The following is a 14,881-nucleotide window of genomic DNA, read 5'->3' as shown; positions in this document are numbered from 1 at the left end:
TCTCCTAGGGGGTTTTTCAACCCGGGGAGGCAGCCCTCTTGGGCTTAACTTAGCACCATCTTCTTTACGTTACATTAGCAATACGCACGCTTATAATGTTGATTCATAGCCGCATCAAATTTAGCTGCTTGTGCTATCGTGTATTATGTTGTGATATCTGTCGTTTTTCTGTGCTTTTCACTTCTTCTATTAATGTAAAGCTGCTTTGAAACAATCACCAATTGTGAAAAGCGCTATATAAATAAAATTGAATTGAATTGAATTGAACATGTAAATGGATTTTTACTGCCATGGTAACAGACATTTTGGTTGAACATTGCCAAGCCACACAAAACACCAACTCTGAAAATACAGAAAAATCTAACAGGTCCAAAATGATGTGGAGCTTGCTCATACCCCTCAAACAAACAGCAATAAAGGTCCAAAAAAAAATTATACTCCGAATCCTTGTTACCAGCAATTTTATATCACTGGCAGGAGAAAAATACCATTGGCAGGATAAAGGGTTTTATGGCATACTTACATTTAATGGGGGCTTCAAAAGACTTTGCAACAGTCACCATAACATTGGTGCCAAAAACCTACAAGAAAAGAATTTGGATGAGTTGTTGTACTCCACTGACAAGTGCAAAACTAGGGTTTTCGCTGTAATATTGCATAACAACAAGCCAATCACAGAGAATGACAAGCAACAGCAATGTTAAAACTTTTTTATAAAGGCTGTACCAGTTTTCTCAACGTAAAGAAAATTGTCTCATCTGCCTCTCGAATTAGTTTAATAAAAATTATCAACACAAATTAAAAGCTCTTTAACAAACATGGTCGCTTAGCAAACAGTATCTTTGTGTCACTACTGTGGTGACAAAATTATTTTATCTACAGCTGGCCTAACAGACTAGTCATTACAGACAAAGACTATGTTTACATTTATGCGTCTTTGTTTTATAAAGCATAAATTTCACTATGGCGTCCACACTACTTGGGAGTCTTTGACCCTCAAATCTAGAGACTTTTGGATATACTGCAGACCCTGTTTTAGTAAAAGTGGCCGTTCACATTCACTTCCTGATTGGGTGTTCTGGATCATTGCGCATTCTTCCCTGATTTGTCATAACCATTATAGACCTTTTGCGTGTTTGCAAACAAAGATGACGTTTTTTGTGGGCGGAGCCCAACTGGTGGCAGAAAGTGACAGCTCTGCAATAGAAGTGTGAAGTGTTTTATCGTTAAACTGTGATTTTTATGGATCCGGTGTTCTGTAGAAGTCTGTTTCCCCTATATTTCTCTTAAGTGTAATGTTTCTTATAACCAAGTTACGTTTATTTTTAAATAAATTAAAAGTTTAAATGGCTTGGTAATGTATATGTATTGTTCTTTATTGGTAAATCAATTATTTTACAGTATGAATCGCTGAAGTACTTATAAGAGCAATACTATCATGTATTCTGTATAATATTATTTATTAAATATTTCATCATTTTCCTGTTTTCAATTTCTTCCTTATATTTATAGCCTACGTGTTTGTTCTAAAACTATTATGTTTACATACAAATTAATTTGTATAGGCTTGGTTATATATTTTTAACACTTTACGTTGTGTGTATGTGTGTGTGTGCTACGTTTATATATTTATTAGTAAACATAATTTAGAACAAACAGGAAGAAGACATAGGCTAAGATATAACGTGAAAGGAATTAATAGAAAACGGAAAAAAATGAAAACTTTAATAAATGGTAATATTATTGATATTATGAACTCATTCAAATCTTTAATCTTTCTAAATAAATTATAAACGTAACGTGATGAAAACGCTATATGAAACACATAGAGGGAACAGACTTCGACAGAACACCGGATATCTTCTCTAATTATTTTCTATTCTAATTATTAAAAGATTTCCAAATGATTTCATCACTTCAGTCTGTCCGGTTGAGGGCTTATTGCAACCATAAACACCTACATTTATCTTCAAATGGTGTCTTTGACGACGGTATACTACAAAAATGAAGGTCATATAATTTGCCATTCCTATTCTGACACTCAACAGCACAACAATACATTTTCTAGTGAGTTATATTGTTCGTTTCACTTGTGTGTCATTCATTTCCAATGTTTTTTGCCACCACACTGCACACGTGGCGTAACTGTGACGTCGACTCGCAAAAGGTCTATACTACTGAAAATTACAATGACCAGCTGCAACGAATGGAAAAGGAACTGCAGGCTTTACTAACTTTCAAAAAGCTCTTGTTTAGGCAAGGCAAGTTTATTTGTATAGCACATTTCACACACAGCGGTAATTTTAAGTGCTTTAGATAGAAATGAGAAAACAATAAGAGACACAATTAAAAATATAGCTGCAAGCAGCGATGGCAGGCCCTCGCACGTTTTTTTACCGCTACTTGGTGCTTCCGAGAAAACGATGCACGGTGGGCAAGTGCATCAAGTGGGTAAATATCAGTGGATTATTTCATGTTGCTACTGACCCATTTATGTACTGTAGGTAAAAGAAACCCCACATTTTAGACAAACGGTGGAGCTAGTGAGCCACTAAATAGACACTCCATTATCTGACCTTTTTGTCAACACTTAACAGTCGACAACTCTGATGTGTGCGCCAAATTTAAAGTTAATCTAAGCACGCCTTAAATATGCCTGAAATAAAAGTCAAGTTTGACGCGTTGCCATGGGAACAGCGATCGAGATGTCAAAAATTCCTTCGCAATTTAGCGTCTACAATGTCTCAGCATCATGTTGACCACTTCTGGTGTCAAATCGCATGAATCCTCTACAAGGAGTATTTAAAAGTTCACAGCATGCAACTGGAAAGGCTTAAATATGCCTTCACATTTAAACTAAAGTTTGACGCATTGCCATGGGAACAAAGTTCGAGATATCAAAAATCCCTTCACAAGTTATCATCTACAATGTCTCGGCATCATGTTGACCCCATTTTGGTGTCAATCGCATGAATATCCTAGAAGGAGTATTTAAAAGAACATTGCATGGAACTGTCAAAAAAATCCACTTCTGTGAATGACATACTTCCTGGCGCCTGGTGGTGGCACTATACCCAGGGTCACAATAGGCACATCAATGCGATCGAAATCTTCAGAAGAACAAATACCCCGCGTGTCCTCACAATAAGATATTTTTTGCCTTAGATATTGGACACTTCCTGTTTCTCTGATTTCGCCATGACTTTGTCGTTTTGCCATGGCAGAACCGTTCGAGATATCAAAAATCCCTTCGCAATTTAGCAAGTACAATGTCTCGGCATCATAATCACCACGTTTGGTGTCAATCCCATGAATCCACTAGGAGTAGTATTTAAAAGTTCACCGCATGGATTTTTTAAACAATCAAAAATGGTCGACTTCCTGTTATATATATATATATATATATTCACAGAACATATTAAACTCTGCTCAGCCAATTCATCATGTCAAATGAAAAATCTGAGTTGACTGAAAGTAGTTTGAGACAGAAAAGCGTATTGGCATGCACCTGAAAATAATTGGCTTCAGTCAGTGTGGATACGCGGGAGTTGATGATCGACATTTTCTACAATAAAGTTATGGTAAGTACTTAAATATTTACAAAAAAGTCGTTTTTAAGTATTTTTAAAGTCATTTTCAAGTTAAACTGAGTGAAAATCTGAATAATTACAGCATAACAAACAAAAAGCATATTGCCGAGCCAGAGGAACTGAAAGCAAGAAAGAATTTTCGATTGTTTTAATGTTTTAAAACGAGTGTTTAACTTTATTGTGATTGTATTGATTGATTAAAAGACTATGTTAGTAGTTATACGATGTTTGTTATAAAACTGATATGTTTTTTCTCCTCAGTGTAACGCACTGAGCTAACGCTTCATTTAGCGATGAAATGGCAAGGCCACTACAACTTTCACAGTGAGTATATTATATTTATATTTCTTATATAACATAATTGTGTGAAAACTGTTAGCTTTTTCGAGATTTATGTGCGTTATTTTTATTAAGAGTCGCTGCGCCGCACCTGCGCACACATAGACATGAAAGGCTGCTATCAACCTGCACCTTTCTAGAGAGAAATTGCCGTGTTTTTTAATTAATGAATATATTACGAGTGTAGGGGCATCTGTATTTGGCCTGGACGTAAAGAAAAGGACACATTGTTTACAAGTATTCGACCGTATGCAGCACTGCGCAGAAAAATCAAACCATGACATCAAAGTTCCGCGAGAGCCATTCAAAAGCTTATAACTCTCACAATACATTGATCTCATGTGTCAATCGATCTGCGCCGCGCATGCTGCCGTCGTCATCTTGCATCAGGAAATCCACGAGGGGTAGATAAAGGACGCTGGTGTTTTTTTATGTTCAGAAGTGTAAACTTTGAGGATATTCTGTATTGATCTGATTTTATTTATAACATTTGGCTTCATTTGGTATATGAACGCTCAGTGATAATTTTTTACTTCTTACAGAGTTCCAAGGCTTTGGAGATTTACACACGTGACATGAAAATGGGAATTCGTGAAACTCTGAACAGTTGCTGATCCATGTCAAGATTCATTTCCAGTGAGCAGGTTGTGCTCGAAATATTGTGAGACTTTATGCCTTTAATTTGTAGAATGTTTTAGGTGTTTAATGTTTAAACTGTTATGAGGCATTATTTAAAGTGTTTTCATAAAGTTTTATAAGCTCTTACTTAGTGTGAGAATGTTAAATTCAAGTGAAATTGTGATTAACGTTGGGTGAGGAACCCTCCCCACATTTATATACAGTGGGGCAAAAAAGTATTTAGTCAACCACCAATTGTGCAAGTTCTCCCACTTAAAAAGATGAGAGAGGCCTGTAATTTTCATCATAGGTACACTTCAACTATGAGAGACAAAATGAGGAAAAAAATCCAGAAAATCACGTTGTCTGATTTTTTGAGAATTTGTTTGCGATTTGTGGTGGAAAATAATTATTTGGTCAATAACAAAAAAGCAAGATTTCGTTCTCTCACAGACCTGTAACTTCTACTTTAAGAGGATCCTCTGTCCTCCACTTCTTACCTGTATTAATGGCACCTGTTTGAACTTGTTAGCAGTATAAAAGACACCTGTCCACAACCTAAAACAGTCAGAATGCAAACTCAACTATGGCCAAGACCAAAGATCTGTCAAAGGACACCAGAAACAAAATTGTAGCGCTGCACCAGGCTGGGAAGACTGAATCTGCAATAGGTAAGCAGCTTGGTGTTAAGAAATCAACTGTGAGAGCAATTATTAGAAAATGAAAGACATACAAGAACACTGATAATGTCCCTCGATCTGGGGCTCCACGCAAGATCTCATCCCGTAGGGTAAAAATTATCACCAGAATGGTGAGCAAAAATCCCAGAACCACATGGGGGAACCTAGTGAATGACCTGCAGAGAGCTGGGACCAAAGTAACAAAGGCTACCATCAGTAACACACTATGCAGCCAGGGACTCAATTCCTGCAGTGCCAGATGTGTCCACCTGCTTAAGCCAGTACATGTTCGGACCCGTCTGAAGTTTGCTAGAGAGCATTTGGATGATCCAGAAGAAGAGTGGGAGAATGTCATATGGTCAGATGAAACCAAAACATAACTTTTAGGTAGAAACTCAACTTCTTGTGTTTGGAGGAGAAAGATGCTGAGTTGCATTCAAAGAACACCATACCTACTGTGAAGCATGGGGGTGGAAACCTCATGCTTTGGGTCTGTTTTTTTGCAAAGGGACCAGGACAACTGATCCGAGTTAAGGAAAGAATGAATGGGGCCATGTATCGTGAGATTTTGACTCAAAACCTCCTTTCGTCAGCAAGGGCATTGAAGATGAAACGCGGCTGGATCTTTCAGTATGGCAGTAATCCCAAACATATCGCCCGGGCAAAGAAGGAGTGGTTTCGTAAGAATAATTTCAAGGTCCTGGAGTGGCCTAGCCAGTCTCCAGATCTCAACCCCATAGAAAATCTTTGGAGGGAGTTGAAAATCTGAGTTGCCCAGCAACAGCCCTAAAACATCACTGCTCTAGAGGAGATCTGCATGGAGGAATGGGCCAAACTACCAGCAACAATATGTAAAAACCTTGTGGAGACTTACAGAAAACGTTTGATCTCTGTCATTGCCAACAAAGGGTATATAACAAAGTATTGACATAAACTTTTGTTATTGACCAAATACTTATTTTCCACCATAATTTACAAATAAATTCTTAAAAAAATCAGACAGTGTGATTTTCTGGATTTTTTTTTCTCATTTTGTCTCTCATGGTTGACGTGTACCTTTGACGAGGGTTGCAGGCCTCTCTCATCTTTTTGGGTGTGAGAACTTGAACAATTGGTAGCTGACTAAATACTTTTTTGCCCCACTGTAGATGTTTTTGGAGATAGGCCTATTTGTAAAATGTTTTACATGTTTAACGTTTGAATTGTTAGGTGGCAGTTCCATGAGCTTTGAGTACTAAAATCTATGTGAAGCTTTACTGAACACTGGGGCGTTTTCCCGTACAGGGTCTAGATCAATCTAGAGGACTAGGCCTCCTTTATATTAGGACATTTAGGTAGTTTTTACAAACAAACCTTATAAAAAACATTACTGGTGTGCATCTTGAGACAAAACAAATGTCGGTGAAAGATGATTTTAAATTAAGACAGCTTAAACATGCTTTTTAGTCTGGAAATAGAATAAGCCCTGTCCAGGAAATCGTCCCTTGGGAAGGTACACTCAGTTACTTACATTTTATTTAAATTTTCACAAAATATTTGTGACTGTTATTTTATAAAACTTTTTATTAAAAATAATTATTTTCTAATGTCTACTGTGCAACTGTATGCGGACCATTTCTGTATGTTTACAATTTTAAGGTATTACTAATGAATAAAATGTTACAAAATAGTTTGAGTGTTTCTTTTTCTATTAGGACAACGGGGAATAAACAATTCAGCATGGTTCCTTACCAATATAATTTTACCAATATACATTTTCAGTTTGGGTAAATTAAAATAAGAATGCTACCACAATTTAAAAAAGTTAATTGGGCAAAAACATGGTTTCTTATTTTCAATTGGCTCAACCTGTTATTTCCCATTGAGCTAATGTTTAAAGATCGTTGCCACAATTGATAAAATTCAGTTCACAGAAAATCTATTGGCACAAGTGAAAATTGTCAATGTTACCAGTCACTAGAACATTTTGAGTTAGGGAGGCAATTTTTTTTACAGTGTGTATTTTTTCCAGAAAACTTCTTGCATAAAATAGATTCAAGTATTTTCAATTACCTGTATCTATGCATGTATATTTTCAAAAACTTGCCAGGGCCTTGAATTTCTTCCTCCAGATTCAAAAACTTTCAAGGATTTCAAGGACCCGTAGGGACCGTGAAAGGGATTCGGATCGGGTACATTTCTTTGGACCAGAGAAGACCTCTACTCTGTGGCAGTCATACATGTGTGTGTTTGCGTGTGTGTGTGTGTTTGCGTGTGTGTGTGTGTGTGTGTGAGAGAGAGAGAGAGAGAGAGAGAGAGAGAGAGAGAGGGAGAGAGAGAGAGAGACAGAGAGACAGAGAGAGAGAGAGAGAGAGAGAGAGAGAGAGAGAGAGTGTGTACATGTGCGTGCATTAGGTCGCACCTCTTTATATCTTATTTTCTGCATTTGTGACTGATTTTATTTGCCAAATTCCATACAAATGCTCTCTGTGGCAGTCATACCCATGTGTGTGTGTTTGTTTGTGTGAACATGTGTTTTCTGCATTGCATTTGTGCACAAGTACCAGGCCTTCATTTTTGTGTCAAAATTTTCATATTTATGCTGGATTTGATATTTGTTTTTTACAAATGGAAAAAAAACTATTTGCATTTCCCATTCATTTTTAATTGGGGTAATATTTTTTTAAAACCGTTAATGCAAGAGTAAAAGCATATGGGTCAAAGACGAGACGTCACCATTTTGGTGTCCGCATCAAATATAATTTACAAAAGTGATTTTACATACAAAAAAAACATATAAAATGCAAGTAAAATGTCTACTTTTATGTTTCAAATAACTTTTGTGAAAATACAATGACCAAATATGAGTTTAATAATGCTCCAAAGTGTAAAATCGTCATTCAGCGTAATGGTCCGGACTATGATTTTACTAATACATTTTTAAAATATAGCTGCAAGCAGCGATACCGGGGTCAAGCCAAACATGGCAAAAAATGATTCATACGTGATGACTGTCATGATTTAAGATCTAAGTTTGCATTAGTTGTAGGAAAAAAATAGCAATTTTTTCGTATCTTGAGACCACTAGGTGGCGCTGTGCCGAAACAATAGATGGTACCTCAGGTCATGACTGTGATGACACATACCAAATTTAGTGTAAATACAATAAAGCGATACGGAAATATAGCCTTAAATGACTTGACCACTAGGGGGCACTGACCAAACAATAAATTGTGACTCAGGTCTTGATTGTGATGACACCCACCAAATTTGGTGTAAATACGATAAAGAGATGAAGAGATATAGCTTCAAATCTCTTGACCACTAGGGGGCGCCAAAAAGTTTACAAGTCCTCCCAGAACATGTTGCTGATGAACCATACCAAGTTTCATAACAATACGCAATTGCGTTTCTGAAATACTTGAATTTAAAGAAAAAATTCAAAATGTCCGACACACAAAATGGCCGACCAAAACCATTTGGTATCGTTTGACTCGGCATGCCTCACGAAATCTAACAAAACTAGTCTCATAATTTTACATTCAGGTTTGCAGTAGTTATAAGCAAAAATAGACATATTTTATATCTCGTGACCAGTAGGGGGCAGTGTGACGAAATGGTGCATGCACCCTCAGGTCATCACTGTTATGACATATACCAAGTCTCATATTAATACGCAAACGTTTTGCGAAGATACAGGCTCAAACACATTTTGGCGTGCTCGCCCTCACATTCTTTGATGCGTTATACGACAACGAATAGGTCTACCGAAAAGCTTTTGATAACTTTTTGTCTAGAGTGTCTCTAGATGATGCATACCAAAAATCAAGCCAATCACACGAGCGCTCTAGGAGGAGTTCGAAAAAGTAGGTGTTCAATATAATTCAAAATGGCCGACAGGAAGTACGTTTGACTCAGACATATTTGGTACAGTCGGACTCGGCATGAGCCAAGGAATCAATAGAGTGAAGTCTTATGTCAGTGTGGCAATTTAATCAAATGATATAAAGATTTTAAACAATTTATTTACATATCCTGACCACTAGGTGGCGCCGTCCTAAAGATTTATAGGTGCGCTCAGAACATGTCACCCATGAACCATGCCAAATTTCGTAACCATACGCCATTCGGTTTGTGAAATACTGAACTTAATGAGAAAATTCAAAATGGCCGACACCCAAAATGGCCGACCGAAAACCGTTTGGTATCGTTTGACTCGGCATGCCTCAAGGAATCTAACAAGACCACCTTCATGATTTTAGACTCAAGTTTGAAGTAGTTATAAGCGAAAATATGCATTTTTCGAATCTCGTGACCACTAGGTGGCGCTGTGACGAAACGTTGCAGGCACCCTCAGGTCATGACTGTAATGACATATACCAAGTTTCGTGTCGATACAATAAAGTTTTGCGAAGATATGGCCTCACGTCCGTTTTGGCGTGCTCGCCGCCATATATGTTGTCAATTTATACAAGAACGCATTGTTCTATCAAAAAGCTTTTGATAACTTTTTGTCTGGGGTGTCTCTAGATGCTATATACCAAAGGACATGCAAATCGGACGGACGGTCTAGGAGGAGTTCGAAAAAGTAGGTTTTACGGAAAAATCAAAATGGCGGAAAGATTTGCATGACACAAATGACATCAACGTATGCAATTGAATCATCATGAGCCAAGGATTCAGAAGAAACAGGAATTTAGTTTCTAGGACTCACGGGTCAGAAGTTATGAGCATGAACATAAGTGGATTTTTGGACTGTTGGTGGCGCTAGAGGGTTTGAGTCAGACACACCAATGTTGCTATAGTAACTTCTAAGACCGTCCTCTACATGTGTGCCAAATTTCATAACTTTCCTATGTACGGTTCTATGGGCTGCCATTGACTTTAATGGCGGAAGAACAAGAAGAAGAATAATATATAATAATAATAATAATAAGAAAACTAACAATAACAATAGGGTTCTACGCCCCTTCGGGGCTTGACCCCTAAATATAGCTGCAAGCAGCGATACCGGGGTCAAGCCAAACATGGCAAAAAATTTTTCATACGTGACGACTGTCATGATTTAAGATCTAAGTTTGCATTAGTTTTATGAAAAAAAAACAATTTTTTCGTATCTTGAGACCACTAGGTGGCACTGTGCCGAAAGAATAGACGGTGCCTCAGGTCATGACTGTGATGACATACCAAATTTAGTGTAAATACAATAAAGCGATACGGAGATATAGCCTTAAATGACTTGACCACTAGGGGGCACTGACCAAAAAATAAATTGTGACTCAGGTCTTGATTGTGATGACACCCACCAAATTTGGTGTAAATACAATAAAGAGATGCAGAGATATAGCCTTAAATGACTTGACCACTAGGGGGCACTGACCAAAAAATAAATTGTGACTCAGGTCTTGATTGTGATGACACCCACCAAATTTGGTGTAAATACAATAAAGAGATGCAGAGATATAGCTTCAAATCTCTTGACCACTAGGGGGCGCCGAAATGTTTACAAGTCCTCTCAGAACATGTTGCTGATGAACTATACCAAGTTTCATAACAATACGCAATTGCGTTTCTGAAATACTTGAACTTAAAGAAAAAATTCAAAATGGCCGACACACAAAATGGCCGACCAAAAACCATTTGGTATTGTTTGACTCGGCATGCCTCACAAAATCTAACAAGACCACTCTCACAATTTTACATTCAAGTTTGCAGTAGTTATAAGCAAAAATAGGCATTTTTCGAATCTCGTGACCACTAGGTGGCGCTGTGATGAAACGTTGCATGCACCCTCAGGTCATCACTGTTATGACATATACCAAGTCTCATATCAATACGCAAAAGTTTTGCGAAGATACAGGCTCAAACACATTTTGGCGTGCTCGCCCTCGCATCCTTTGATGCGTTATACGACAACGGATAGGTCTACCGAAAAGCTTTTGATAACTTTTTGTCTGGAGTGTCTCTAGATGATGCATACCAAAAATCAAGCCAATCACACGAGCGCTCTAGGAGGAGTTCGAAAAAGTAGGTGTTCACTATAATTCAAAATGGCCGACAGGAAGTACGTTTGACTCAGACATATTTGGTACAGTCGGACTCGGCATGAGCCAAGGAATCAATAGAGTGAAGTCTTATGTCAGTGTGGCAATTTAATCAAATGATATAAAGATTTTAAACAATTTATTTACATATCCTGACCACTAGGTGGCGCCGTCCTAAAGATTTATAGGTGCGCTCAGAACATGTCACCCATGAACCATGCAAAATTTCGTAGCCATACGCCATTCGGTTTGTGAAATACTGAACTTAATGAGAAAATTCAAAATGGCCGACACCCAAAATGGCCGACCGAAAACCGTTTGGTATCGTTTGACTCGGCATGCCTCAAGGAATCTAACAAGACCATCTTCATGATTTTAGACTCAACTTTGAAGTAGTTATAAGCGAAAATAGGCATTTTTCGAATCTCGTGACCACTAGGTGGCGCTGTGACGAAACGTTGCAGGCACCCTCAGGTCATGACTGTAATGACATATACCAAGTTTCTTGTCGATACAATAAAGTTTTGCGAAGATAGGGCCTCACGTCCGTTTTGGCGTGCTCGCCGCCATATATGTTGTCAATTTATACGAGAACGCATTGGTCTATCAAAAAGCTTTTGATAACTTTTTGTCTGGGGTGTCTCTAGATGCTACATACCAAAGGACATGCAAATTGGACGAACGCTCTAGGAGGAGTTCGAAAAAGTAGGTTTTACGGAAAATTCAAAATGGCGGAAAGATTTGCATGACACAAATGACATCAATGTGTGCAATTGAATCATCATGAGCAAAGGATTCAGAGGAAACAAGAATTTAGTTTCTAGGACTCACGGGTCAGAAGTAATGAGCATGAACATAAGTGGATATTTGGACTGTTGGTGGCGCTAGAGGGTTTGAGTCAGACACACCAATGTTGCTATAGTAACTTCTGAGACTGTCCTCTACATGTGTGCCAAATTTCATAACTTTCCTACGTACGGTTCTATGGGCTGCCATTGACTTTAATGGCGGAAGAACAAGAAGAAGAATAATATATAATAATAATAATAATAAATATAGCTGCAAGCAGCGATACCGGGGTCAAGCCAAACATGGCAAAATTGATTCATACGTGATGACTGTCATGATTTAATATCTAAGTTTGAATTAGTTTTAGGAAAAAAATAGCTATTTTTAGTATCTTGAGACCACTAGGTGGCGCTGTGCCGAAACAATAGATGGTGCCTCAGGCCATGACTGTGATGACACCCACCAAATTTGGTGTAAATACGATAAAGAGATGCAGAGATATAGCTTCAAATCTCTTGACCACTAGGGGGCGCCGAAAAGTTTACAAGTCCTCCCAGAACATGTTGCTGATGAACCATACCAAGTTTCATAACAATATGCAATTGCGTTTCTGAAATACTTGAATTTAAAGAAAAAATTCAAAATGGCCGACACACAAAATGGCCGACCAAAAACCATTTGGTATCGTTTGACTAGGCATGCCTCACAAAATCAAACAAGACCAGTCTCATAATTTTACATTCAAATTTGCAGTAGTTATAAGCAAAAATAGACATTTTTTATATCTCGTGACCAGTAGGGGGCAGTGTGACGAAATGGTGCATGCACCCTCAGGTCATCACTGTTATGACATATACCAAGTCTCATATTAATACGCAAAAGTTTTGCGAAGATACAGGCTCAAACACATTTTGGCGTGCTCGCCCTCGCATTCTTTGATGCGTTATACGATAACGGATAGGTCTACCGAAAATCTTTTGATAACTTTTTGTCTAGAGTGTCTCTAGATGATGCATACCAAAAATCAAGCCAATCACACGAGCGCTCTAGGAGGAGTTCGAAAAAGTAGGTGTTCAATATAATTCAAAATGGCCGACAGGAAGTAGGTTTGACTCAGACATATTTTATACCGTCGGACTCAGCATGAGCCAAGGAATCAATTGAGTGAAGTCTTATGTCATAGTGGCAATTTAATCAAATGATATAAAGATTTTAAACAATTTATTTACATATCCTGACCACTAGGTGGCGCCGTCCTAAAGATTTATAGGTGCGCTCAGAACATGTCACCGATGAACCATGCCAAATTTCGTAGCGATACGCCATTCGGTTTGTGAAATACTGAACTTATTGAGAAAATTCAAAATGGCTGACACCCAAAATGGCCGACCGAAAACGGTTTGGTATCGTTTGACTCGGCATGCCTCAAGGAATCTAACAAGACCACCTTCATGATTTTAGACTCAAGTTTGAAGTAGTTATAAGCGAAAATAGGCATTTTTCGAATCTCGTGACCACTAGGTGGCGCTGTGACGAAACGTTGCAGGCACCCTCAGGTCATGACTGTTATGACATATACCAAGTTTCGTGTCGATACAATAAAGTTTTGCGAAGATATGGCCTCACGTCCGTTTTGGCGTGCTCGCCGCCATATATGTTGTCAATTTATATGAGAACGCATTGGTCTATCAAAAAGCTTTTGATAACTTTTTGTCTGGGGTGTCTCTAGATGCTATATACCAAAGGACATGCAAATCGGACAAACGGTCTAGGAGGAGTTCGAAAAAGTAGGTTTTACGAAAAATTCAAAATGGTGGAAAGATGTGCATGACACAAATGACATCAATGTGTGCAATTGAATCATCATCAGCCAAGGATTCAGAGGAAACAAGAATTTAGTTTCTAGGACTCACGAGTCAGAAGTTATGAGCATGAACATTAGTGGATTTTTGGACTGTTGGTGGCGCTAGAGGGTTTGAGTCAGACACACCAATGTTGCTATAGTAACTTCTGAGACTGTCCTCTACATGTGTGCCAAATTTCATAACTTTCCTATGTACGGTTCTATGGGCTGCCATTGACTTTTGGGTGGAAGAACGAGGAAGATAAATAATAATAAGAAAACTAACAATAACAATAGGGTTCTACGCCCCTTCGGGGCTTGACCCCTAATAATAATAATAAATATAGCTGCAAGCAGCGATACCGGGGTCAAGCCAAACATGGCAAAAAATTATTCATACGTGATGATTGTCATGATTTAAGATCTAAGTTTGCATTAGTTTTATGAAAAAATAGCAATTTTTTGTATCTTGAGACCACTAGGTGGCACTGTGCCGAAACAAGAGATGGTGCCTCAGGCCATGACTGTGATGACACATACCAAATTTAGTGTAAATACGATAAAGCGATACGGAGATATAGCCTTAAATGACTTGACCACTAGGGGGCACTGACCAAAACAATAGATGGTGACTCAGGTCATGATTGTGATGACACATACCAAATTTAGTGTAAATACGATAAAGCAATACGGAGATATAGCCTTAAATGACTTGACCACTAGGGGGCACTGACCAAAACAATAGATGGTGACTCAAGTCATGATTGTGATGACACCCACCAAATTTGGTGTAAATGCAATAAAGAGATGCAGAGATATAGCTTCAAATCTCTTGACCCCTAGGGGGCGCCGAAAAGTTTACAAGCCCTCTCAGAACATGTTGCTGATGAACCATACCAAGTTTCATAACAATACGCAATTGCGTTTCTGAAATACTTGAACTTAAAGAAAAAATTCAAAATGGCCGACACACAAAATGGCCGACCAAAAACCATTTGG

At 38.1% G+C, this 14,881-nt stretch overlaps 1 protein-coding gene across 3 annotated transcripts in view; it reads right to left on the bottom strand.

Annotated features, from left to right (window-relative positions):
* The window catches only part of hm13 (histocompatibility (minor) 13), a 125,970-nt gene that overhangs the window by 48,585 nt on the left and 62,504 nt on the right, over positions 1-14,881 (bottom strand). For all 3 annotated transcript variants that reach the window (XM_055188970.2, XM_055188968.2, XM_055188969.2), the window contains one exon: positions 524-581. In XM_055188970.2, coding sequence (XP_055044945.1) covers positions 524-581 — 58 coding nt within the window. The remainder of the gene's footprint in view (positions 1-523; positions 582-14,881) is intronic.

Source organism: Misgurnus anguillicaudatus, chromosome 13 (genome assembly GCF_027580225.2).
Source record: "Misgurnus anguillicaudatus chromosome 13, ASM2758022v2, whole genome shotgun sequence".
In the NCBI taxonomy this organism is placed as follows: Eukaryota; Metazoa; Chordata; class Actinopteri; order Cypriniformes; family Cobitidae; genus Misgurnus; species Misgurnus anguillicaudatus.
This window is presented reverse-complemented; position numbering and strand designations above follow the sequence as displayed.